The following is a 26178-nucleotide window of genomic DNA, read 5'->3' as shown; positions in this document are numbered from 1 at the left end:
AACAGCACTAATTATGATGATGCCATTTTTAGCCAAAATAAAAAAACCTGTGGACGTAAATTCTGCAGAGCGGCAGGAGTTCAGCAGAAATTCACCTCAGAAGGCGGGACTTCTGGCACGGAGCAACCCCGCCCCTCTCTCATCACCCATCTGTTTTCAAGCTCTCCCGCTCCAAGCCGCTCACAATCCCAACATTAAAAATCGTGACCAATAGCGGAGCCATCCAGACGTACCGCTTAGATCCAGATTCCAGCTCAGACGAGGAAAACAAAGATGTATTTATCTGAATCAAAATGGGGCGGAGCAGGGAGCTTGTGGCCCCGCCCAGCATATTTTCTACATCACAAATATGATCTTTTCAGAACCAAAAAGAGATTCTGAAGTGCAGTTTTGATCCAAATTTTCTTCATCTGTGTCCTCCATCATCAGAGAAATGCAGACACGCTGTTAAGAGCAGCCCACCTTTCATCAGGGCGGGCCTCTAAGGCAGTTTTAGAGTCGAGAAAGGGTGAAGGCGACCCCGAACGCGGGGGCGGCGTTAGCCGTCCTGCTGGCGATGCTGTTGGGAGTAAATGGAACCTCGTTAAGGCCTGTTTTATGGAGAGGCCAGAGAGGAGCGCACAGCAAGACGAAATGAGCAGAAACAGCAATAAAAGAGCAGACGGGGGGTGTGTGTGTGTGTGGGGGGGTGCTCTCAGAGCCAAAGCCGCAGATAAAAATCTAACCACAGATCGAAGGCCAGCTCGCTCTCATTCGTAGCGGGACAGGGCAAGTGGCAGAGCCCCGCCCCCTTTCCCTGCCCCGTCCTCCTCTTTGGATTTACTGCCCCTAAATTGTTTGCCCTCTGCTTTTAACAGCCATCTCTAGATCATCAGCTCTTAAAATAAACACCGGGCTTGGATTACTTTCTCCATCACCATTCCACTGGAGCAGAACTCGCTCGCAGCGGGGGTGCGCCTCCCCTCCCCTCGACTCGACTCGCTTCGGCCTGTTTGGGCCGCTGGAGGAGAGCCTGTCATTAAAGCCGAGCAGCAGAAGAATGGAAACTCAAGTGGGGCTGCAAGGCAGGGTGGTCTGGGGCTAATAATATACCAATCAAAAGCTGCCACAGAGAGGGAGGATGAGAGATTTAAGAGACGTTCAAATACCAGAGAATAATTAGGAGATTCAGCACCTTTGAATGGCTTGCAGGTTTCTTTCTCCCAGTGGACGCATCATTTAAAAAGTCCAGGTTTTTTTGGATTTTTCCATGTTTGTGGTGACAGACTGCAGTCAAAGACCAATGAGAGGGCTGGGGGGGTGGGGTCTACCTCCCGTTTTTCTCCAGCTGGGTCGCATCAGCGCGCTCTGTACGCGGCTGCATTCAACCTCGGCTCTTCATCTCCAGGATTCAGGTGTGGGGAGGGGGCGGCCGGGCGGGGGCTCAGGTGCAGGCTGAATCCAGCGAGGACACTCATGTGTTGCTCTGCAGACTGCGTTTGTTGTCACTCCGCCTGCTACCGAGGCGCACATGGGCACATGCACGCACTTGAAAGCGTTCTTCTTCACGCTCTTCACCTCCGAGGACGGCGCCGCCAACAGGGACGCTGCTCTGATCTTCACACGCAAAAAAACGGCCTCATTCGCCATCAGCCGTGCCCCGTCTAATGCAAGACACTGTCTTCTCCAGATCCTGAGAACTTCCAATCCACCAAACCATGCTGATCAGAAGTTCCACTCGCAACGATTTGAGTTTTTCCTCCGCCTTAAAGTTGAACCATTCTGATTGATCTCTGCGCATCCGACCGGAGATGCAACTGCAGCCACGGAGTTCCAAAAGATGCGGAAGGGAAGATACCTGCGCCGTGTGTGGAAGGACAGAAAAGGCAGATCAAAGCGTCTGAAGATGCAGCTGGGAAGCACTCCTTCTCCACTTCCTTTGTTGGAGAAGTGGAGAACAAGAGGCTGTGTTGAATCGGAGCCAGGATCAGGCAACTGGATGAAAACATTCAGTCAGGACGCAAGGAAAACCTAAAAGACCCACTCTTTTAGGTTTTATTTTAGGACATATATTAAGAAAATTTAACTTAAACTTCCATTTCTGAGGATTTCTTTATTTCAAATTGTTATGAATTAGGAGCAGACGCAAGAATACAGTTTGAAAAACATCATATTTGAAGAAAATAGTCTGAGCTCAGGTTAGCAGAACAAGAAAAAAAGATATTTTTCTTTTAATGGTCAGCTACTTTTCTGTCAGATGCTCTGGCTTCAGTCTCAATACTAAACAATCTGCCCTGTTTCACTTCAAAATGAGGAAATCCGTTATGTTTATATATATATATATATATATATATATATATATATATATATATATATCTTGATCTTTTATGCCTTTGCCCTTTCGGGAAAACAGCAGTAAAGTCAAAGTCTGCTAGCTTTATGCTAATGTATAATGGAATTTCCCATAGGACGGCTAATGCTAACGGTTGTTCTATGTAAACATACTTTGCTGACTAAATGAACAGCTTTAAAGACGCCCAGGCAGGAATTTACTCTTTTAGGAAAAGTGTTTTAAGTAACCATTTGTGGTTTCCGTTTTTTGCTTCTGGAATAAAGTGTAATGCCGTATGAACCGTATCCGAATACTAAGAATCTCTTCAAAATAAATACAGATCATCGACGTATTTCTATACGAATATCTCAAAATGTGTAAATTTCAAATAAAATCGGAATCGTGAATCAAATCAATCCAGGCTTCGGTGAATCGATTCTGGAAATTACTGGTGATATCCAGCCCTACGACAGAGAGCGAGAAGTTAAGCTATGGTCCAATAAACACCCAAAGGTGCATCGTGTTTTAGATCGCAGCTTCATGGACGCCGTGACCTCGCCGTACGTGTCTGCTTTTTTCCTTGTGCCATCTTCTGGGGTCTAAATGACCCCACTCCCAACGTTAAAGTGCCTCCAAGGTACGTTAAAGTTGGGAGAGGGGTCATTTAGACCCCACTAGACAGCGCGCTGAACCTTTCTTCTTCAATGATTTGTGATCTTCAATGGTGTCCATGGATTACATGAAATCTTTCCACCTTTATCCCCCTTGGTCATGATAAGGAGAACACGTCAATGTAAGGATCGGGTCATCTGGACCCCACAAGATAGGACAAGGGTTACGCATCGACGAGGGTGCAGGGGAGGCCACAGACACAGTGCAAGTGGATTCCAGCAGCCCAATGCTCTCTGGCAGCTGCCACAGCGGAGCCAAAGCGCCGCAAAGGAAACGGCCCTACGCCCCAGTGGCCGACACCCCCTCTGGATGTCACCCAGGAAAGGTACGGCGAGACAGACACAAAGCAGAGTGGCCATGGCAACCCCATTCACGCTCCGTTCAGACAGAGGAACGCATCAAATGTGACGTGAAATGACGGTTTTACCCTCTTGAATCTCCTCCAGATTTCATCGCTCAGCAAGTAAAAACAGAATCCAAGCCGCCGATAGGAATTCAGACGAGGCTGGAATTCTAGCCGGGAGAGTTTCTCGCTGTCAGAGAATGTGACTGTCCAAAGTCAGGCTGTGAAATTGAGCCGGCCTTCCATCCAAAAGCAAACAGATGGAGGAAGGAGCTGCAGGTGAATCGCTGCCTCCTCCTCCTTTTTCTGAGCAGGAGCCCAGTCCTGGACCGGGTCCCGCCCTGAGAACCGTCTTCGCAGGAATGGGAGCTCAGATAAGTGACGGCATGTCAGAAACGGGACTTTCATCCCTGAGAGATTCATTCAAGCTGCAGCTTTACTGTCTGAAGCTGAGATGAGGGGAAATAAAGGAAGCACGGCCGCTTTTACACGGCAAGACCACAAAATCCAACCGTCCTCTGGCTCCGTTTCTATTTCAATATTTCCATTCAATACATTTAACTGACTAGTAACTTAACAGAAAGATGAAACGTCTTGATTTTGTTTTTGAAAAACCTCCTTTTTCAAGTTTTTTTCTTTTTACTTTACATGATATTTTTAAGCAGAAGCTTCAAGAAACAGACGCGCTTGATTTAGTGAAACTCTTCTAATCCTAATTCACATTGAATTTTTTTGGACAAATGTATCTTTAAATGTTTCATTTTCAGATAATGACGCAGAGCTCAAAGCAGATTTTTTTGGGGGGTAAATAATAAAAACAAACTTTAAAGACATAAAACGTTTTTGAGCAATAAATGCCTATTTTATTTCAAACTATCAGAGCAAAATACCTCAATCTGAGTATTTACAGCTGATTGAAAGCCTGCAGAAAAATCACAATTTATGTTAAAAAACCTCACCAAGAATAACTCTGCTAGCTCTATGGGCAGATTTAATGCAAATTAGTGCACTTTAATCTCATGTTTTATCCATAACTATGTAAGCAATAATTCCCTTTCAGTTATAAATCATTAAAGGACGAAGAGGAAGGCTGTTGCTTTTGCCTCAAAGGGCATTAACCCGTTAATACTATGGTCACTTACAAAAGACAGAAATATTCAAGTATTGATCTTAACCCTTGCTATTTTTTAGGTTGAAAACTTTATTTTATGTATATATAAAAAAACAGACTATTTTATAATGGGTTGTCATGGTAACGGCCACAGAGCCTGGAAGTGGTAAACATTTTTGACGTGATGCAAAGCATCCTTTCAGTGGTAAGGTCGCCTGTTTCTGCCTGGTTTTGTCGAAATGTTTGGATTCCTCCAGAGCTTGAAAAAATGAATGAAAAAATGAATGAATGAATGAATTAGTTGCAGCTTATAGTTCCTATAGTTACTTCTAGAGGAGAACCCCCCCCCCCCCCGTCTTGTGCATCTGCAACATTTTCTGCGGCGTCTTCTCTTCCACCGACTGGAAATTCCTCCTCATCTCCCATCTGAGCGCCACATTTGCAGCTCAGCTGCTCCGAGACGTGGCAAGTTTATTTATTTACCCGCTTTCTGTTAATTAGAGCATTTGCACCGTCAATTCGGAAGTGGTCGCATTAGCGCCTCGTTTACACCCACAACCCCCCCCCCCAGTCAACTGGATGCCTCCTCCCCGGATGCGGAGGGAGAAGGAGCGCCGCGTTTCAACGGATGATAATGAAGAAAGAAAGAAAAAATCCGACGCCCAGGTGCACTCCCAGAGAAAAAAAAAAAAAAGTTGGAAGCTGCCAGCATCTCTGAACTCAGTGACTTTGCTGCGTCTAAACGGAAAAGTTAAGCGGACGGAATGAAGAGCCGATTAGGCTAACTGGAGATGAAGCCAGTCGGAGGCTGGGAGCGGGACCCCCACCTCTGCAGCCCCGTGTATTCACTCTGTTATTTTAAGGGGACAAAGGGGGGGCCCTTGAGGCCATGGGTGACCCATGAAAGGAAGAAAGGAGCCCTGCTCCTGGTCGGGGCTGAATGGGGGCCTTTCACACTTAGAGAGGTCTGTTTACTCTCCCTAAATAATGGCTCTAATTTTCTGATCATTATTGAGTCATCCCCCCCCCCCCCCCCACACACACACACACGCTTGCTCCCATCACTCACAGCATCGTTTTGAGAGGGGGTCCGTTGACCTTTAGTCCCCCCAGGCCCGATTCCTCCTCAGCCAGCCGGGAACAAGACAGTCCAGTATTTTTAGGGCAGAGGGGAATTGTGGGTATTTTTTTTTTTTTTGTCTTTTCCACATGTGGAATTGTTCTGTGCTCTGATTGGACGAAAAGCGCGCGGCGTCCTCCATTTTGTTTTGGACCCCAGTTTCAACTAAACAGTTTGAAATAACTGACATTTTAAAAAAACAAACAGGAACAGGGTTTTATTCGGCGGCGGAACGGCGTTGGGCTGACGCGCGGAGCGAGACGCGCGGACGTACGGCTGCAAAATGTTAAAATGAGGGAAAAGGGGATGAGAAGGAGAAGTTGGCAGCGACTGTGTGTGGATTTGAAAAGCTGGCACCTTTCAAACGGAGCGGCGGGTTCGGGTGCCAAACGCTGCCAACCAGCCCCACCAGCCTGAACGAGCGCCCCCCCCCCCCCCCCCCCCCCCTCCGCCTTTGTTTCCAGCGTGATATTCGGCATTATTTTCACTCCATGCTTTTCTTTTCCATTTTTTTTTATCGGCGCTCCGTACCGTCTGAGCAGCTAGAGATGACATGAATGTGGATGCAGAGACAAAAGGAAATTCAAACACGCTCTTTTTATTTGGGGGGGGGGTCTTTTTGGATAAAAATCTGGTGTTTTTTGGGAATTTCAGACCAGTTTTCCTCACGGAAAGAGCCGACGCCGATTACAGGGCCCGCTCTGCTCCAGCGGTCCGATCGGGAAACAGCCCCTCGCCAAGCAGCCCCCTCCTGCACCGGGACGCGTATGTTTTCAGAGCTGGCGCCGGCACAGAGCGAGCCGAGGAGCCGTCCTCACCGACACCACGTCAACTTTCACTGCGAGTAAAACCGAGTGGAAACAATCTTCCAGGAATGACAGAAAAGCCATTCCAGAGCCAGGAGGAGTCTTTCTTTTTGCTCCGTTCTCTGATTTCATTTCTTAAGAAAATACATTTGCTGAACGATAATTAAAAAAGTGGACTAAATTGAGCATTTCTGTATGGATCCTAATTACTCCAGTAATTAAAAGTCACATACAGTGAAATTAGACAATAAAGCTGCAGCACTTTTTCAGAATTCAATCACTTTCTGCTCCTTTTGGGCTTTTTATCTGCAGCATTATTCACTAAACTGGATAATTACAGTGAATTTAAAGCAGGCTGGAACCGAACCAGGAAGCTCGGCAGCTGCATGGATGGAGGGTGAGGAAAGTTTGGAGTGGAAGTGGTCGGACACGGGGGGGGTCAAAGGACGCCAGTGGAGATGTCCGTGAAAATCCTATTACCTGCAGATCAACGTTTTAATTAACTCTCCCCTTTCCAATGAAGGTAGAGATGTTGGATCCGCTTCTCCAAAGCTTTCAATCTCCAAACAATCTGCAAACCACCAGATCTGCAAGTGTCTGCTAAAACAACACTAAAAAAAAACAAATCCAGCTCTGTCCCTTTCGCTTTCTTCCCCGTTATATAACCGCCCATCTGATAACGTTCCCCCTTTGAAGCTCAGGATATTGGACAAAGCAGATAAGATGTGTTTGATGGATTAGCGTGGCGTGAAGGCTGCCGCTCTGTTTCCAATTCCTCCCTTTGTTTGTCCCTTTTTAAAAGGCATTCTTTGGGTCATTTGTGATGCCGAGACAAAGACGCTCCGAGGACAGAGTGAGCACCTCGGAGCCAGCAGAGGCGCTGGACGCGGCGTGGACATGCGGCGGCGTTTGGCGCGTTGGCTCGTCGGCCCGTCTCCAGCACCGACACGGCGCACGGCGAGGCTCTCTGAGGCGTCTCTCTCTCTCTCACATCGGGAGGAGTAATGAGAGCCGTATGAGGCGGCCCGCGCTCCAAACATGACTAATGCCGGAGCGTCGGGGCTTTGGAAAGCATGACTCCAGCCGGGGTCTCGGATGAGATCAGACCCACCCGCCTCTGCGCCGTGACTCCTGCACATGCCAGAGCCGTGACAGCCTCCAGCAGAACCAGCAAAGGATTCTGGGTAGACGGAATCCACCGGAGATGAGGATGAAAGCTGCTTTTGGGGGTCTGCAGACAAACGTGGGGGTCACATACTGTACGGGGAGGGCTGTGCGTGTGGGGGGGGGGGTCTATCTCTTGAAAGCAGAGCCGAACGAAACCTCGGCTGCTTCCTGAGAATGTGGAGCTAAGAATAAAACGGCCCCTCCATAAACTCTGCTTCACCTCAGCCTCCCTCCTGGGAAAAAAAAAAAAAGTTTTTTATTTCAAATCAGTTCCCCATTCGCCTCACCGACGACAGCCGAGTGTCCCGGGGGGGGCAAGATCTGAAATATTTGGGCTTTTCGAGGCAGAAAGATGAGTTTCTGCAAAGCTCCAAAGCACAAATGCATCCCTTTAGAGCTGAATCAGAACCGAGGTCCAGGTCTGGACGGGGGAAGATCTGAGAAATGTGTCACAGAAGAGGATGAAGGCCGTGACATCCCAGTGATGAAGAACCAATCAATACGGAGGAGAAATTGACCGATTTTTGTATAAATTACTGATCATTCGTCCACACTTCATGGAAAGTGTCAAACATGTTGATGCTTTAGGATCAGATTGTTTCCTCCCATCATTTCTCCTTCACAGGAAATGTGCGGCACCTAAAAAATCCTGAGCAGGGTCAGCTGGGGTGTTTGCCCGTGTGTGCGTGCCTGTGTGTGTGTGCACGTGTGTGGCAGTCGGGTCGCAGACAGACAGGTCGCTGCAGACCGCCACGCACACACGCACGCCGCACTGCTTCCTGACAGGCTGGCATAGACGGGGGATTACGGACATATGACAGAAGTGGCTCTCGGCGTGCGCGCGCAGATAAACAGGTCTGCAGATGCTTTTGTTTACCGACGGCGCCACGGAACACGCGCCTTTGGATTTACACAAATTTGCACACAAATGCTTGAGCAAATGCTCAAATGCGCAGGCGTCTCTCGGCAAACACAGGTTTTAAGCCGGACTGTCAAACTGTCAGTATGTCTTTGAAGCGGGCGGAAACGTGCGAGGGGCGGGCTTTTTTCACGCCGCCCGTCCTTTGAAACGCTGCCTCCCATCTGTGAGTGAGTGTGTGTGTCCCTGGCGGGCGTACCTGGCGTATGGACGAAGTAGGCAAGGTAGAGATCCAGCTCTTTGACCGTCACCCCGATGTGATGCGGCTGCACGCACAGGCCGTGGTTCGAGCACTGGGGCGACTTGACCAGCCGCTCGCCGTCCGTGCTCTCCAAGGGGCTGCCCTTAAACAGGATGACCATCACCAGGTCCAGCCGCCACACCTTGTCCGCCTGGCGGAGGCAGTCGATGCGGCGGATCTTGCCCTTCTGGTCGGGGTTGGACAGCACGCAGCAGGGGGACTTCTTGCCCGTGATGGTGAGCACAAAGTCCTCGCGGAACTCGGGCCGGATGTCCTTGCGGAGCTTGGCCAGCAGGCGCGAGGCCCACTTCTGCTTGATCTCTGGCTTCTCTCCCAGCAGCTCGTCCTTCACGGCGCGCTCCTCGTCCTTCGTCATCCTCCTCTCGTGCTTCTTGAAGTACTTGCGCTTGCGGGCCTGCAGGTTGAACCAGGTGTAGGAGAAGGCACGCACATGGGGGAGGAGGGCCTCAATGAAGGGGTGAAATTCATCCTGAGGAGGAAACAGCAGGAAAAAAGGCTTTTCATTGGAATTCTGTGGGACCAAATGCTGAATAAATCACTTTTTTTGGCAAATCAATATGAAATTATTGAATATCTTGAAACAAAAATACAGTAAATAAATGAAATATTTGGTTATTTTTGGTTTAAACATATAAACATGCAGCCAAAAAGGAAAAAAATAACATTTAAAATAGTCAATAATCACATAAAAGTAAATACAAATTCACAAAAAATAATAATAATAGAACTAAGTCAAGTTGCGCTCCCGCTGATCTACAAAAAAAAAAATACCACAAGTGATCCGAACCGGGCCGGGATACCTTCACTACATATCTCTGGGCGACAAAACCCAGATCTCGCCACAGCGCTCCCGTGCCAGGGTTGCCACACATCGGTCTCTCAGCCCCGCCAAGCTTTGCCGCCACAAGACCACTGCTGAAATGCGCCGCTAAGAGATCAGCCATACCATTTCCTATCTGTGCGCCACCGTGGCGCGCGGGAGCTCCAACCAGACTCACATTTCCACAACACACTGACGGCAGGCACAAATCACCACAGACAAGCACACTGCAAGAGGAAGACAGACGGCCTGGTAGTTACCATTTTGCACTCTCATCATAAATTTGGCACAGCGTTTAAAGAAGTGGGAAAAAAAATTCTCCTGCACCAGTTTTTTTTTTCTTCCTCGCGCGCTCCCCGATGTAAAGCAAATGCTGGTTTGGCACAGAGTGGAGATGAAAAAAAAATTGGATAGGATGAGTGAGAGCAGGAAAAATAATTAGCAGAACTCGCTAAAAATTACGCAGAGCCAAAGTTTTTTTTCTCTTTTATCTTATTTTGGATTAAGCCATAGGTTGTAAAAAAATTGTAAAAAAAATGGAATAAAATGTAATTATGTCAGAAAAAAAGTTCAATATTGTTGGCAAAATGCACCTAAAAAATCCTTTGCGCCTTGCAAAAAAAAATGTTTGATTCTTGCAAGGGGAAAAAAAATCCTTGGCAAAATGTAATTAGTGGTGGTGTGTGTTCTGATCCCCGGGCCTGGCGCAAGACTCACACACACACACTCACACTCTCTCTCCCTTACACACACACAGATGGGGGGCCAGGGAGAGCAGAGCGCAAAAAAGGAAAAAAAAATCGAGCCGAATCAATGTTGGACGCGCGCACAGGACCGCTGGCAAAGCCGACTGCCGCGGCTCTTCCCCCCCTTTTTCTCTCCAACTCTCCCTCTCTTTCTTCCTCTTCCTGCGTGTCGCTGGCCGTCTCTCGTCCTCTCCGCGCTCTTTCCCCCAACCATCGCTTGAGCCTCTGCCAGCAGCGGGGTAGGCCCACCTATTTGGCAGCGAGACGCGCGCAGCCCAGCCAATGCGTTCGCTTCAAGAGCTGAAAGGGAGGGAGGAAGAGAAAGAGGGAAGGAGAGAGAGAGATGGACGGGTGGAGGGGTGGAGAAGCAGGTGGGGTTGGAGGAGAGCGCGCACCCTCGTCTGACGCGCTGCAATTTGCCAAATCGACAAGTTTCCACCCTGACATGGAGTCAAAGTTCAGAGGGATTGGGGGGGGCAAGTCTTCTGCACCCGAGTACCCCCCCACCCCCCGGTCCTCTAATGCCACCTTGGCAGAGGATGGCAAAGTGACGCGCAGCTCCAGGGTCCCTCCAGACCCCGCCGCCACCCCGCAGCTGCTCGTGGGCTCACCGCGGCAGACAAAGAGGAAGATCCGAACCCAGGCAGCCCCTCTGTCGTTGCGCACACGCGCGTGAATGACGTGGGGGAAGGGGGGGGGGGAAATGAAAGGGAGCCGCGTGACGCCGCACTTCAACAAGCCCCAGATGCAATTTTATGAAATGTAAAAAACAAATAAAAACCTAAAATGTCTCAACAGCGTGCATAAGTCACAAATAATAACTTTCTGTTTTGGAAAAAAAATAACTCCTTTGAAGTTTTTCCACAGATTCTTATTATTTATTGGCGCAATAATCAAATCCCGCAGTTCATAAATGTCTCCTGTTTGCTCTAAAACATTAATTTGAGCAAAAATGTGTCAAAGTGTCAGAGACATCCGTGCGCTTCAGCCAGAGCTGGGCGCGCGCGGGGGGCAGGCTCCGCGGCTGCCGAGGCGCGCGTTTGCGTGCGTGGACCCGCACCTGCAGAAACTCAGTGCAGAGCAGGAGACGGTAACTGGCACTTGAATGTGATTCCGCGCGTCTGCGCCTTTCAAAGTGAATTAAAGCTGCGCGCAGTGACCCTGCCAAAATGCAAATACGCCGCCATTCAGATGTCAGTAGAATTCGACTGCGAGGAGGTTTCAGTCATTTTCCTTAGCCATGCTGTTTGCCATCCACAAATAAAAAAACAAAACAAAAAAAGTCACATTTATTTCCCAGGAATAACCGCCGTCACGCAAAGAGCCAAGTCTGGATGGAACGAGGCGCTCTGCTGCGCCGGTTTACGCACGAATGGAACGTGTGTAGGCTACACGCTTATTTGGGTTATCGAAGAGCCTAGGAGATAATCACCTTACCTGGAAATTCAATTAAAGGCCAAATGGCCTTCAGCTTCAATTGAAGTTTATTATCAATAACCCGCAAAGAGCTTCCCGCCTCCTTTTTTTCATCCATCCAGAAACAGTTTATTAAAGATATCAAAAAATTCAAAAACAATCCCACTGCGAGTTTTTTCCCACTAATAGACGGATATTCGCGCAATTAAAGTCATGGATTCTTTTCAAACCATGTCTGGCTTCTGCTCCAAAAACAGAGGAACGCACCGAGGAGGCCCGCGTCACGAGGAGCGGGAAGGCAATTAAAAATGAACCCTCACTGCCGCCGCTCCTTCCACTCCTCTCTCAGGGCACTTGAAATATCAAAGATGAGAAAAGGAGGGGATGAACTCTGCCAGCAGAATTTAAAAAAAAGGGGGGGGGGGCATAAAATAATCACGGTAGATGCGGTTTCCCGGCCCGCAGGCCCCGCACAAAAACTCACCAGCTGTCCGTGGTTTTTGGGTGGGAAAAAAGCGCCACAACCTTCAATCTGCGCGAAACAGGCCACGCGGGCTGAAACAGCTCAAGTATTTTTACAAACATAAAAATAAAATGAGGAAAAATGTTTGATTCTGTGATTCTCTGACAAACGCGGAGGTTCTGCCAACTTCAGATGAAAACTCCTTCAGGCCGTTAAAAAAACGCCGTTTGGAACTTCAAGCCTGTTCAACTGCAGAATCCACTGAAGGCACAACTTCAACACATTCAAATGCATTTTTATGGCTAAAAAGTCATCAAAACAAAAAAAATATATCATATTTTTCAGAATTCTTACTAGTATTGTTGTTGTAAAATGTCACATTATTCCAATATTTTATTAATGAAAAATGCATTCTAACGTTTAGAAATTAAAAATGTAGTTGAATTCTTAAACAAAAGTAGGTATGGATGTGTCTAATTCCTGGAATCATCCGCCTCGTCTAATTGTCGGTCCTCTTGAAATGCAGTATTGAGGTTAAAGTCCACGACTTCAAGCCAAACAATCAAAATTCTGGCAAAAAACCTCATCTTGCTCCCTTAAACCCCCACTCTGGATGTTCTGAGATGCTGTAGTGATTCATCAATGAGCACGCCATCGTTCTGGTAAAAGCAAAAATAACACCATAGTGGCAAAAAGAAACTTTCTGCCTCGGTGACCCGGCAGCCGGCCTCTCCGTCCTGTGGCACCTGACCTCCCTGCATCTCATTAGGCCAATTAAATCAATGGTCCACGTAACCCGAGGGCCTCCCAGCTGCCAGGGCCCCGTCATTAGTGCAGCTCTGAGCTGGTGGGGCGTCCCCGACCCCACACCGAGCCCTCACACCGACCGCCGCCGCCGCCGCCACAGACCGCTGACAGACGGCCAAGGTGGGAGGTCAGAAGGGCCCAGAGGTGATGCTGCAAACCTTTCTGGTGGGGGCGGAGCCTCAGAAAGTTTGAAACTTTTCCACATTCATCCAAACCAGACTCTTTCCGCCTTTAGCCCAAAGCGAGCACGGCCAAGCCCCCATCAATCAGAGTTCTGGCCACTCTGGCTGTGATTTTGGTTCGTTACTGCGTGAAAAACAAACCCTACTGCTTCTATCAAACATGCTGGTCTCTAACCTTCAGGTGTGTTGCCCCAAGAAGCAAAAACACAGGATCCAGCGGAAGCGGCTGTGGTTCCAGGCAAACCTGGAAAGAGTTCTGAAGGAACGGCAAAACTGTTTGGAGTCGATGAAGAAGATTTACTCCACAAATGAAACGCCAATCATCCAGGAAGTGGCTGCGTCTCAGATTCTCTCCAAAAGGTTAGACAGCAGCAATATGAGGGGCTGCAGCGAAAACGCTTCACCTAAGATCCTATAAAATCTCCGGTCAGCACGCCTGACAACACGCGGGTTTGATTCCAGACCGGGCAGGAACTGAGAGTAGTATTCCTGAAGATCAGATGTTGGCAGAGGTTTAGCGGGCATCTGTGTGGACTTGGGTTGTGTGCAAATTCCTTCCCTATTCCCTAAATAGTATATCCCTTGTGCTATCTTGTGGGGTCCAGATGACCCCACTCCCAACGTTAAGGCACATTAACGTTGGGAGTGGGGTCATCTGGACCCCACAAGACAGTGAGCTGAAAATTTTTTCTTCAATTACTTCTGGTGACAGAAGCGTTTTATTTTCAGTTTATAAACTTAAAATCCGACATGATTCTAGGGCAACATATATACATGTACATTGTGCCTGAGTTTTGTTTTTACTACACTTTACAATATACAGTAAATTGGTGAATTTCCATAGTAGATCGCGAGTATCTGGGTACTCAGATACTTGTTACAGTCCGATTGAATTGACACTTGATTATCTTGATCATCACCTGCACCGTTCAGTACCAGCGTTTCTCTCTGAGTCCCACTGGATGACGTTTTGGCTCAAGACGTCCTGGATTGATTTTAGGTCAGTGAATCGGATCATCAAGCATAAATTATGAAATGAACAGAATCGTTGTTAAAATGAATGGTTCCAGCCCTACTCATTTGGAACTGGACTTTGGTACGGTGTGTGAACAGGATGGAGGTTAAACGACAGAAAGGAACCAAAGGAAGTAAATAATGAAGGAGAACCCAAAGGAAAGATAACAGCCCACCCTGAAAATCCAAACCAACATTCTCGACGGTAAACTGTGGAGAAACAGGCACTTTTGACGGCTGCTGTCACAACCAACACGGTTCGAGCATCAGAGTCAATGTACAGACGTGTTGAGGGGTCCTGCTGCGCCTTTTGAGCATCAGGCAGTCTAGCTACAGGGGTGTGAGGCACGAGTTCCAGAGCTCAAATATCTGAGCCCTTTGCGTCAACCAATCAGGTGTTGACGTGATCAGCGGGTGGAGTCCAAAAGCAACATGGACATCAATCTCATTATTCTCCTCTAGAACTTTATATTTCACTTATTTGCACAGAGAAACTAAGACAAAGTTCCTCTACTTTATTGTTATTTTATTTTACCATTCCTGCGGGGCAGCAAGTCATCAAACTGGGTCACAGAGAGGCAGAAGTACAGCTGAAAGCGCCGTCATTCTCTGAATGATGTCATCAACCTAAACATGGAGACGTGATTACAGACGCTTTTGTATAGAGATCTGAAAAACCAATGAACCCGATTTCTCAAGATTATCCGTGTCTTCCGTCCATTACAAATGAGATATACACAGACTCTGCTAGATGTAGCGACCAGGACGAAACCTTTTGATATTAGCTCCTCCCACACGCACCGGGAGAAGAGGCGGACGTGAATTCGAGGCATGTAATACAGAAAAGTCCGAGAGCTAGCGGGATGAGGCGGTCTTCTTCCTCGTGCTTCCTTTCCTTGTCTTGTCAGAGCTCATTACTGCCCCCAAGTGTTGGGACCCCAGCAGTGCAGGTGGTTTCAGACTTCAGTTCCCTCCAGAGATTGATCCAAAGACCACAGGAAAGTTACAAAGCGTGTTTCTGCTGGATGTGGCTTCTGAGAACAAAACACTGAAAAGTTCCAATCCTGTTAGCTAACTTAGGAGCCACAGCTGGCTCTTTTAGCCTGTGCTGGGTCTTCATAATGAGAAAACTCTGCAGCCAGCCCACAACAAAGAAACACCTTCAACAAATCCATCCTCTTTCATCCAGCATTCCTCCTTTGGTCTGAGAGACGGTGATGCATTTTTGATGAACCTGTCAGAAGCGTTTCATCAAGTGAGATATCATGCAAAGAGCCCGCGCTTCGAGTCACATGATCTCTGATCTGCACCGTCTGGCCGGTCGACATCACAGAGACTTTCAAGCACACAGATTCATCAATATGCTCAAAGCAGAGGACGCTGTACGCACTCGCATAAAAAAAGATCCTTTGGAATTGGAGTTTCAGCAGGGCCTGAAATGAAAGGGGAGCGTGCCGTTCATGTGCTGAGCCGTCACTCCGCAGAGCTGGGGGGGCTTTACCTCCCTTTACCCCAAAAGTGAACCAAGATGTCAAAATAAGGCCGAACACACACAGCCAGGAGGGGAACGGTGATGGAACAATGTCTGTCTTGCAGCTAAACTGCAACAGAAGCAGCGTCACACCTGACTGTTACACCTGGGCATCACATCTGGGTGATACATCAGAGAAACAAACATTACCATCACACCTGAGAGTCACACCTGAGAGTCACAGCTGGGTGTTAAACCTAAACAACACACCTTAGCGTCACAACTGTTTGTCAGTCCTGATCTTTAAATCTGAGAGTCACACCTGAGATTCACACTTGGTCGTCCCTCCTTGATTATCACACCTGTACGTCACATCTGGGCGTCGCACCTGACCATCAAAGCTGACCGCTACACCTGACCATAACAGCTGATCACTACACCTGACTATCAAACCTGACCGCTACACCTGACCGTTATACCTGACTGCTACAGCTGACCGTTATACCTGACCGCCACACCTGACCGCCACACCTGACCATTACACCTGACCGTTACACCTGACCATAACAGCTGACCACTACATCTGACTATCAAACCTGAGCGCTACACCTGACCATCACAGCTGACCATTACACCTGAATGTTACATCTGACAGCTACACCTGACCACTACACCTGGCCGTTATACCTGACTGCTACACCTAACTGCTACACCTGACCATTACACCTGACCATCACAGCTGACCATCACACCTGACCGCAACACCTGACCGCAACACCTGACCGTTACACTTGAGTATCACACCTGACCGTTACACTTGACCACTACACCTGACCATCAAAGCTGACCGATACACCTGACCATTACACCTGACCATAACAGCTGATCACTACACCTGACTATCAAACCTGAGCGCTACACCTGACCATCACAGCTGACCGTTACACCTGAACGTTACATCTGACAGCTACACCTGACCACTACACCTGGCCGTTATACCTGACTGCTACACCTAACTGCTACACCTGACCATTACACCTGACCATCACAGCTGACCATCACACCTGACCGCAACACCTGGCCGTTACACCTGGTCGTTACATCTGACAGCTACACCTGACCGTTACACCTGACTGCTACACCTGACCGCTACACCTGACCATTACACCTGTGCACAACACTCCAGTAATCTGGTTGCTGTTGGGAAAAAGGCACTCAGGCTTGGTGACTTGAGGGGCTGTGTCTCCACCCTCCATGTGCACAGGTGGATTTCATCATAGAGCTCCGCATAGCCTTTGGCTGGAGCCAGATCAAATGATAACCTGAGCTCAGCAACCCGGTAAAGCCAGTCGTTTCCTGTTTCCAATACTTCCAACACCAGAGATGACCGGGAGTCTCTGTTTACGATGACTTTAAACTGGAGTTTTCTTTAAAAAAAACTCTCCTCTCTGTGTGAACCTGGAATGGCCCTCCATGGCGGCCAAAACCCACAGTCTGTGTTTTAATTCAGACTCTGAAGTCTGAGTCAATAGTCTGACTCTGATGAATCAAGATAAGCGGAGATTCAAATGTCTGTTTCCACAGAAACTTTGCTCCAAGAGTTCTGAGAAACTCTGACCCAAAATGACAATTCAAACCAAAAAGAACATTTTAGGAAACTTTACTGAAGTGAATTCCTGCACATTTCTCTGTTTTATATCTACTTCCTAAGTACTATGACTTGGAGAAAACAGGATTTTCTGTAATGACTGCTGTTTTGTGCACATTTTTGAGTCTGTGTGGTTTTCAGAATGAGCAAACATATTGAAAAAGGTCTGCAAATAAGAAATTAAAACACACCTGTGCATCTTATTCACCTAACATGAGGTTTGCAGGTACAGATGGGCACCGTAAAAGAATTCCTAGAGTGAAACTGGTGCTTCAACAGATTCAAAAATGAACTTTTGCTGAAGTTAAATCTTTTTTTAAACTTGTGTTGGTTGCATTGTCCGACGCTGCCAGACTGTAGCTGTTTTGTTGTGTCAGATTTCCAACAACAAACTAAAAACAACTAAAAACTATGTAGTGCCCTGAATTTTAATAGCAATTTGGACACCATGCTCACTCCTTTTTTTTTATGGCCAATATGATGTCATTGATTTCACGAAGTTAAAATCTAATTGGTATAAGCATTTTGTGACGATTATTTATGAGTCCACTGTCTTCTAAAGATAAAAACATTGATGGTTTATTAAAAAAAATACATTGAAATACATTGTTTGTTAAAAACAATTCTGACATAATGCATTGTGGTCTATATTCGCCGATCTGGTGAGCATCGATGCACACTGGCTTTTTGTAGCTGTGACTCCTCCCCTTTTAAGAAGGACATGCCCTTCTGAAAATGTTGGTCACTTAAGTCAGAAAAACCAAAATCTTGAGCTTCATTTACAACATTTATTAAATGCTAAAGGGTCTTTTTTTAATAGATGTTGATATCCTACGGATTTATTATTCCTGTTGGGACCAGGGTTCGTTTGGGTTCATTCAGACTGAACATTTGATTATCGAGGGAAACAAACTCTGGTTCAGTGTTTCCAGTCTGAACACACCTTTAAATAATTTCAACATTTAATTGCGACTGTTTTGATTAGTTGGTGTCACATCATTTTCTTACCTTCTTAGCGTTCTTTAAATGTATGGCTCCCCTATAGTTAAAATTTTTTTCTCTCTCTATGTTTGTATTTTTTCAACTTTTATCCCTTTTAAAAGTTTCTATTTAAGACAGAAATACGAAGGCGTGCGTTCATATTTCTTGAATGGAGACGCAGGCCTCAAGTGCTGATAGTTTGCAAAGTTTTGGTGACGGCGAGTTTGAAGTGCATCAGACTGTCAACGGACATAATGAGCGGTGAGCCGGCAACGTGCTCAGCACCGAGACTCCATGCGCATTACTCATGGACTGGAGGACAGAAATAACACATCTTTCACCGCGCATCTCATTGTTTGGAGCGCAGCATGCATGAGGGGACCAGCATGCTGCGTCATGATCACCATTATGCACTTTTATAGATGAAAACCGTCGGTTTTCATCTATAAAAGTGCATAATGGTGATCATGACGAGAGCGAACTTGCAGCGACAGGCAACTTGACACAAACGTTCAAAACTTTTCCCAATCGCCCGACGCGCTGATTCCACTTGGTGACATATGTGTGGAGACAATCAGCGAACACGCCAAGAGACAGAGAGAAAAAGTCCCTCCTGAATCGAAGCCGCAGAGGAGTAAAGCCCGCCGCGTTGAACGCCCTGCAATCAGACAAATAAAGGGCCAATCTAGCACACAATCAAAATAGAGACTTAGCCTGCGCTGCTGCCAACAGCTAAGGACCTCCTCTTTCTGAACAAGGGATGCACTATTGACTACCCCCCCTACCCCCAGTCTTCCCTTTCTGCCAGTCTGAAAGGCGTGATGCCAACCTTTCCCACCATTGGGCATGCTGCCCTGCCCTTTATGCAAATGCTCCACTGCCATCCCTAACTCTAACTCACAACCCCCACTGTTTCACCCTCTGTGCATGTGCACCCCCCCCCCCCCCCCCCCCCCCCCAACGGCTGCCTGGTATATCCCCCTTACATTTATCTTTAAAATTTTGCCCAGTAACTGATCTGGAGCCACGGCCATGAGTAATTAATTACACCCCGATGGCGGGAGGTGCTGCACGTATGGATGCTGAATGAAATGAAAAGCCGAGCGCGCTGGGGGGGGGGAGGGGGCTGTGCTTGGTCCGGCGCCCTCGGTGGGCACAAGGCGTGGACCGAGCCGGCGAGCGTTTGACTGAGGTGTGGGTTCACGTGTCTGCGCCGGCCCTGATAAAGACGGACTTCGCCTGGCAGGAAGGATCCAGCCAAGACAAAGAGCAAACGGCAACGAGGAGGAGGAGGAGGAAGACCAGAGAAAGACTTTCAAAAACTGACCGCGGTCGAGTTTGCCTGCAGGCAAAGATGCACAAAATACCCACAATGCTTTTCCCTGATGAGAAGCTGACAAATGCACAAAAATACAAACCCTAAATGTATGGAATAAGATGACCATCAAAATGAAACCTATGCATAAACACACGAATACAACGTTTAGTTGCAGTTTAACACGTCTGTTGTGAATACAGTTTGTGTGTTTTAACTGTGATGAGGTCTTAGGCCTATAAATGTAGTCCCGAAAACATGGATTCAGCAAGATGCACATGCGTACTCAGGCATTTATTTCACTAAAATAGAATAGAATAGAACTTTACTGATCCTAAAACGAGTGTTGTTGTTGCCAAGCGACCACAGCTGACGGTGTAAACGAAGGACCCGCAGAGCGCTTCGGTGGTGGAAAATAGTCCAAAAACAGAGGAGCAGGCTTGCCGCTACATTTATTAGGTGTAAAAAAAAAAAGTCCACGTCTGTCAAAAAAAAGGTTCAAATTAAGAGAATCACGAAACAAAAACAAGTAAGCTAACTCAAAGCCTAAGTAAACGGCATCCTACTGTGGTACTGGCTTAAATAAAACATCTCTAGCATCAAAATACCGTGTCTTTATGCTTTTGTCTGTATCATCTGTTGTCAGATTTATGTAACATCGTGTGTTGTGTTTGTTTATACCATGTGGTGACATCATTGTCGAGGTTTGTTTTGTTTTAGATTTTTGGTGACGTTGGTTCAGATAAACCTAAAATAAAGTTATTCAAAGAACCGATCAAAATACCAAACTTTCTTCTCTTTTTTTTTGCTAACATATGCCATGATTTTTTTATTTTATTTGGCTCCACACCCTTAAATGTAGTGTAATTTTATTATTTTACCCTATTTCATTTCATTAAACAACACCGTCTCGCATTTATGATGTCACTGCTGCGACGGGGCCAATTTTTTGTGATCAATGATCATTAACAATAACTACAAAATTAATTAACAATAACTATTAAAATAATTCGACAGGAAAAAAAAAACTTAAGTTGTTTATGAAGCATGTAAATAGTTCCTCACATCCCTCTCTAGTTATAATCAGAACACGTGCACACTTTGCTTTCACAGACCATATTTCATATTCAATGCAGAAATGTCAAACCAAATGGTTTTCTTTTTGTGTCCAACTATAAGTACATAAGTCGTTTTGACCGTCGTCTCACCCCGTATAAAAAACGTTTGGTTGGTTTTTTTTGTTAAAACCACTTAGAGACCAAGAGACAAATCAATTTATTAAATTGTCATTTTAACGTTGTTTAGTGGGCATCTGAGAGAATTTAAGTTAAAACAAACATTTACAACCTTTGGCTGCAAAGAAACACTTCAAAGAGGGATGTCATGTTAGCAGTTATTAATGACATACATAATATTAAGCCTTCGGCAACTTTCATTGACTTTTTTTAAAACATTTTTATTCTTTAATTCCTCTAGTTTTTTCTTTCTTTAAATGTTTTAAACTCCCCTTTCCCTGTCTGTTTCACTTTTTGCTTCTAAAGTAAAAAAAAAAAAACTTAGGTTAAAATAATCCATAAAAATACAAAAGTTTCAAATACAAAGGGGGTTTATGCAAATATATGCCCAGAGTTTATAACTGAAGCCCACGTATAAAAATAGAATCAGTCCAACACAAGAGGCTCTCAGCTTCTGTCTGTTTGCTCAGCTGCAGGGAAGCAAAAGCAAGAATCGGCCGTCCACCAGTGTGACGCAGCAGCCAGCAGCCCCCCAGCTACAAATGTCTTTTTGGTCAGTCAGGTTAAAAATAGTTAATGATAGAAATGTCCGGAAAAGTTTCAGAAAATGAAGCTTGATGCCTTTTTAGAGTTCTGAGGGAGAAGAGGAGCAAGGACACAAAGGAAAGCACCAGCAGGCAGGCTGGACATTGGACCCACGTCTTCTATCTTTAGGACATAAATCTATAAAAACCCATAAGGATGTTTATTTATTCGTCCTCATTTGCAGTTTTAGTTCTATACTTCAAAATCAATCAATCAATATTTTTGTACTTATAATTTATATGTTTTTTTTTTTTAATGATGCAAAAAATCTTTAAAACATTTAATTTTTCATCTTTTTTTATAATATTTTTTTCTTTTTACAATTTTCTCTATATCAGTAATAAAAAAAAACAGTCATAATTATGATGATAAAAAAATCATATTAATTGTATTATTGCAAAAATAATGAAGTTTACAAAATAAATCCCATTTTTATTAACATGAATAAATAAAATCACATCAATATCCCCCAAAATGCAGGTAAAACTTTAAATTTACTCAAAATTGTTTGGGAAAAAAAATCTGGATATCAGAAAAACGTGATTTTTTTTATTGCTGACTAGTTTAGATGAACATATATTTTATTATTTATTCATTTTGGTAAAGAATAGCAAAAGAAAATGTCACATGTTCAGCTGTAAATGTAGTTTTTTATAGCTTATTTTTGATTTATTTAAAAGACCACAGAAAAAGCTTCCATTACCCAGAAACTCTGATTAATCTTTTTTTTTTTTTTTAAGAAAGTTTACAGCCCGCAGAAGGCAGGAGTTCTTTTTTTAATCATCAGAAAAACGGCGAAGCACGGCGTTTAGGGCGGCTAAAGCGATGACGGCTGTACAACCAGGCAGCAAAGTTAGCTGACTGCCAACAGCAGCTGCTGCCACGTCCGTGTTTTTCAGGAGAGCCCAACTGTTGGAACAGAAACGCCTCGCATCTGTGCGGTTTATTTAAACAGCGAGCCTGAAGCTGGAAAACCAAAACACTGAACAAATAGAGATGTTTCTTTTCAGATAAATACATTTTTTCTGGGGGGGGGGGGGGTGTCATACTCTTTTGCTTTCGTGTTTCCTCAAATCCTTAAATCTTGACTTGTAGAAATCAGCAAACCAGCAGAAAAAGTGACATGAAGCGACGCTGCAGCAGAAGGAAAGTGTGTGCTGTGGATGAAAAGAGGCAGAAATGAATGAGGCCTTTTCTTACAGCAGGGCCCAGATCAGAGCTCCTAACTATGGGATTTTGGTGCTGTTGCCTTTCTCCCCCTGGAGGGAGTAATTAGGTTAGGGAGGACAACTGGTGCATTGTTTTAACAGAGGAGGGATTGTGCAGGCCAAAGTCCCACCAGCAGCATGCTTCCCTCACAACCCAAATGCCGAGCCGATTCGCCGGCGCTCGCACAAACACGTTTTTCGGGGGTCTCCTCGGCCGAGCTTCGTCAAAAAAAAAAAAAAAAACTCTTCTCCGAATGTCAAAGCCGGTCCACAAGAGTCAGATGTCACCCTGTTGTTGTGGGATTCAACCGCTTTCTGGGGGCTCGCAGTAACTCTGTCAGCCCTCTGCTATATCCAGAGGCTTGGCAACACTCTGCTCTCCTAACTAATGTAATATGGTTATGATGCATTTGCATTCCTCCCAGTCCCTCAAGGAAACCCGATCCGCCTATATCGCCTGTTTTAATCACGGTCTGCTTCCAGGGAAAGAAGAAGGAGAATCCAAACAACCACGGCTATAAAGAGACTTTCTCAAATATACTTCAGGATCGTTTCAATACGTCCACTGCTGACGGATGGAGAGCAAATCAAACAAATCATGCTGGCAGAGAAAACAGGAGGATGTGGAGGGCTCTGCAGCCTCGTTTCCATCCATTCTTTCCCCTTTTTTTTGTCCTCACTTCCTTCCGTTCGAGCAGCAACCGCTGTTTTATGGTCTCTCAACCCGTAACGGACGGACACTTGCCGCAAAATGCATGCCGGCGATTTGCAGGAAAGCACCTTCAAAATCACCCGATTCCGTGCGTGTTAGGTGATACGAGTCCACAGACAGATAGTGCCTTTAGCGTGCCACAGGTGGCAGATATGATTGCTCTTTATTCCAGACGAGGACCATAATGAGAGCAGGTTTAAGTTTCAGCCGGGCCTTTCTCTATAGAAGTTGCCAAAGAGAGTGACAGCCGAGTGCTTTCGGGCCTTCCACGTCCCATTTTAGCAAAAGACAAAAGGCTGGAGCCACAAAAGAGGAAAGAAGGCTCCTATGAGAACCTGCAGATAATCTCTGGACTAGACTGAAATGCAAGTGAGACACCAATGGATCCAGACTAGAATTTGGCCTGAGAGACCAGCTGCTTCAACCCCACCTCAGTTTTACATGGAGGGCGTCTGAAGGAATCCTTATTTTTGACCCAAATGTGGACTTTTTTTTTTACACACTAATCCCGACGCTGCTTCTCTGAACTTAAACAGAGCAGAAAGTGGAGTTCTGCGTCGGCGCAGCAGCGCTGCAGCTGCAGATGGGATCAGGAGCCAGCAGGGCCAAAGGGGGAAGCCAAAGAGTTGTGTTTGCGTCTCACCCTGAGCCTCTGCTGCACTGTCAAACAGCCCCGGGCCTGCAGCGCCGTCCGTCCTGCAAACACATGCTGCAAGCAGCACAGAGCACGCACTCACGCCAAACACCTCCACGCAAACACAGTCACTCCAGCGCACACGCTCTCCCGCCCTTCAGCTTCTGCCGCTTGCAGCTGCCAGGCCTCAGAGTTCGTCTAAGGTAAAGATATGCTATATTATGCAACCCAGTATAGGTTTTCCAGGCCTGGGCCAGCGCCAACTTCCTGCTCCACAGAGCAAGCTGGAGCACTTTGTTCCCTGTGCTGACAGATTCTCGTCGACATAAAGAAAGGGGAGAAAGAAGCAAAGAAGAGCGAGCTTCTTCTGGGATGTAGGTTTTCTGTAAAACTGGTCTTTTCACTGTTTTCTGCTGCTGCTCTGGAAATCAGGTCACAACTGTTTTCATTACTGTTTGACTTGCGGGTTCATGAGCCTCCGAGCGTCAAAGTTCCTCCTCCCACCCCCAAGACAGGAAAAGATTTTCCCTCCAACTTTAACCCAATAAATGCCAATAAAGGCCATTTCCGAGCAGAGCAGGAGTGAAAAAGTATGTAGACGTCTAAAGACCCACTCTTATGAAAATGGTGTTTCTGGTGTTTTTTACATGTTGCTGTGGAATTTTACTGAGAATGGAGGAATATATAAGGAAAACTAAGATTAAAATTAAATTTAAATTATTTATTCAAATTGTTATGAATCACAAAAATATAGATGTTTGAAAAATAGCTTACAGTATTTTCAACACTATAAGGCATATCGTCAATGAATGGTCTGTTTTTGAACTTATGGCATATACAAGGGGCTCTAAACTAAGACGCATTAAACAAAAAAGAACTGCGTTCATCGTACTTGTTAGTAACACGCTACACGTTAACCACATGAGAAGCGTTAGCTATGTAGCATAGTCACTGTACCTGTAACTACTAGCTTTGTTTGCAACCTGTAAAAAAAAACAGACTAATACCACTAAAGCAAACTTTACCTTGACTATGCAAACTCGCAACCTTGTTAGTAACTCAAAAAAAACAAACAAAAACTGCTAGACACTGCTAGCTGCTACACGTTAATTGCTTTAGCATATTTACAATACCTGTAACTCTCAACCTTGTTGGTAGCGCAAAAAGAAAAAACAGTCCAACACGCTACAGATTAGCAGCTTTGGCGTATTTACAATAACTCCTAACCTTATTAGTAACTGTCACAAAGAAAAAAAAACAGTCCGACCCGCTACACCACATGTGTCAAACTCAAGGCCCGCAGGCCAAATGTGGCCCGTCATGTCATTTTAGGTGGCCCGCGAGAGCACAAAAGTTTTTAATTTCTTAGAATAAAAAATAAAAAATAAAAATTGGTGTGTTTTTATTCATATCTAGGGGGAATCTGACTTGAAATGGGCGACTACACATTAGGACTTAAACACTGTCAATATAACCTAACCTGTCAGAATCAAATTTAAAAGGATTTATGCTAGAGTAACAAGCAAACACGTGTTTTCTATGCAACTGTAATTGTCACTTTAAAAAGTTATAATAAATAAATAAATGAGTTATTTAACATTAAGGAGGAGTTACATTCATTTTTCATTACATTTAGTTACATGTATATCTGGCCATTTGAGGACAGCCGCTATGCTGATGTGGCCCTCGGTGAAAATGAATTTGACACCCCTGCGCTACACGTTAGCAGCGTTAGCGTACCAAACTTGTTGGTAACGCATTAAAAAGAAAAAAGTCAGAAACACTACGTTAGCGTATTTACAACAGCCAACCTTGTTTGAAACTCTTAAAAGAACAGACTGAGACCACTAGAACAATTGTAAATGTGACGACGCAAATTCCCAAACTTGCTAGTAACACATAAAAAAACAGTCCAACCGCGCTACATGTTAGTCGCGTTAGCGTATTCACAATAACCCCCAACCAAACATTTTGACAGCGCGCCGTTTGCCTCTCGAAATTACTTTAACATCAGTGAACACAACCACATTGAATCCATGAGGCGGTCCATATTATAAGGCGCACTGTCGTTTTTTTTGAAAAATATTACGGCTTTTCAGTGCAAAAACTATTGGGTTTGTTATGTAAAAACGACCCTGGAAGAGGCTTTCTGCTCCGCTCCAATTTGATCCATCTGGCTCAACACCATACGGCTGCATAGCTCCAATATCGCTCGCCATTTTTCGTGCAC

General features: G+C 45.6%; 1 protein-coding gene across 19 annotated transcripts in view; it reads right to left on the bottom strand.

Annotated features, from left to right (window-relative positions):
- Positions 1-26178, bottom strand: part of LOC101164563 (nuclear factor 1 X-type) — a 175237-nt gene that overhangs the window by 110776 nt on the left and 38283 nt on the right. For 6 of the 19 annotated variants that reach the window (XR_002873716.1, XR_002873717.1, XR_002873715.1 and 3 more), the window contains exons 1-2: positions 9512-9760; positions 8649-9180 (exon numbers count right to left, since the gene is read on the bottom strand). Coding sequence is in view for 15 of the 19 variants with exons in the window: in XM_020705511.2 (XP_020561170.1) it covers positions 8649-9180; positions 9512-9655 (676 nt within the window). In the remaining 4 variants the exon portion in view is untranslated. Of the gene's footprint in view, positions 1-8648; positions 9181-9511; positions 9763-9791; positions 10577-26178 lie in introns of those variants that run through there. The other 13 variants (XM_020705512.2, XM_020705515.2, XM_020705518.2 and 10 more) reach the window with 7 other exon arrangements.

Source organism: Oryzias latipes, chromosome 8 (genome assembly GCF_002234675.1).
Source record: "Oryzias latipes chromosome 8, ASM223467v1".
Classification (NCBI taxonomy): domain Eukaryota; kingdom Metazoa; phylum Chordata; class Actinopteri; order Beloniformes; family Adrianichthyidae; genus Oryzias; species Oryzias latipes.
Note: the sequence above shows the minus strand (reverse complement) of the source record. Positions and strands in the feature narration are given on the sequence as shown.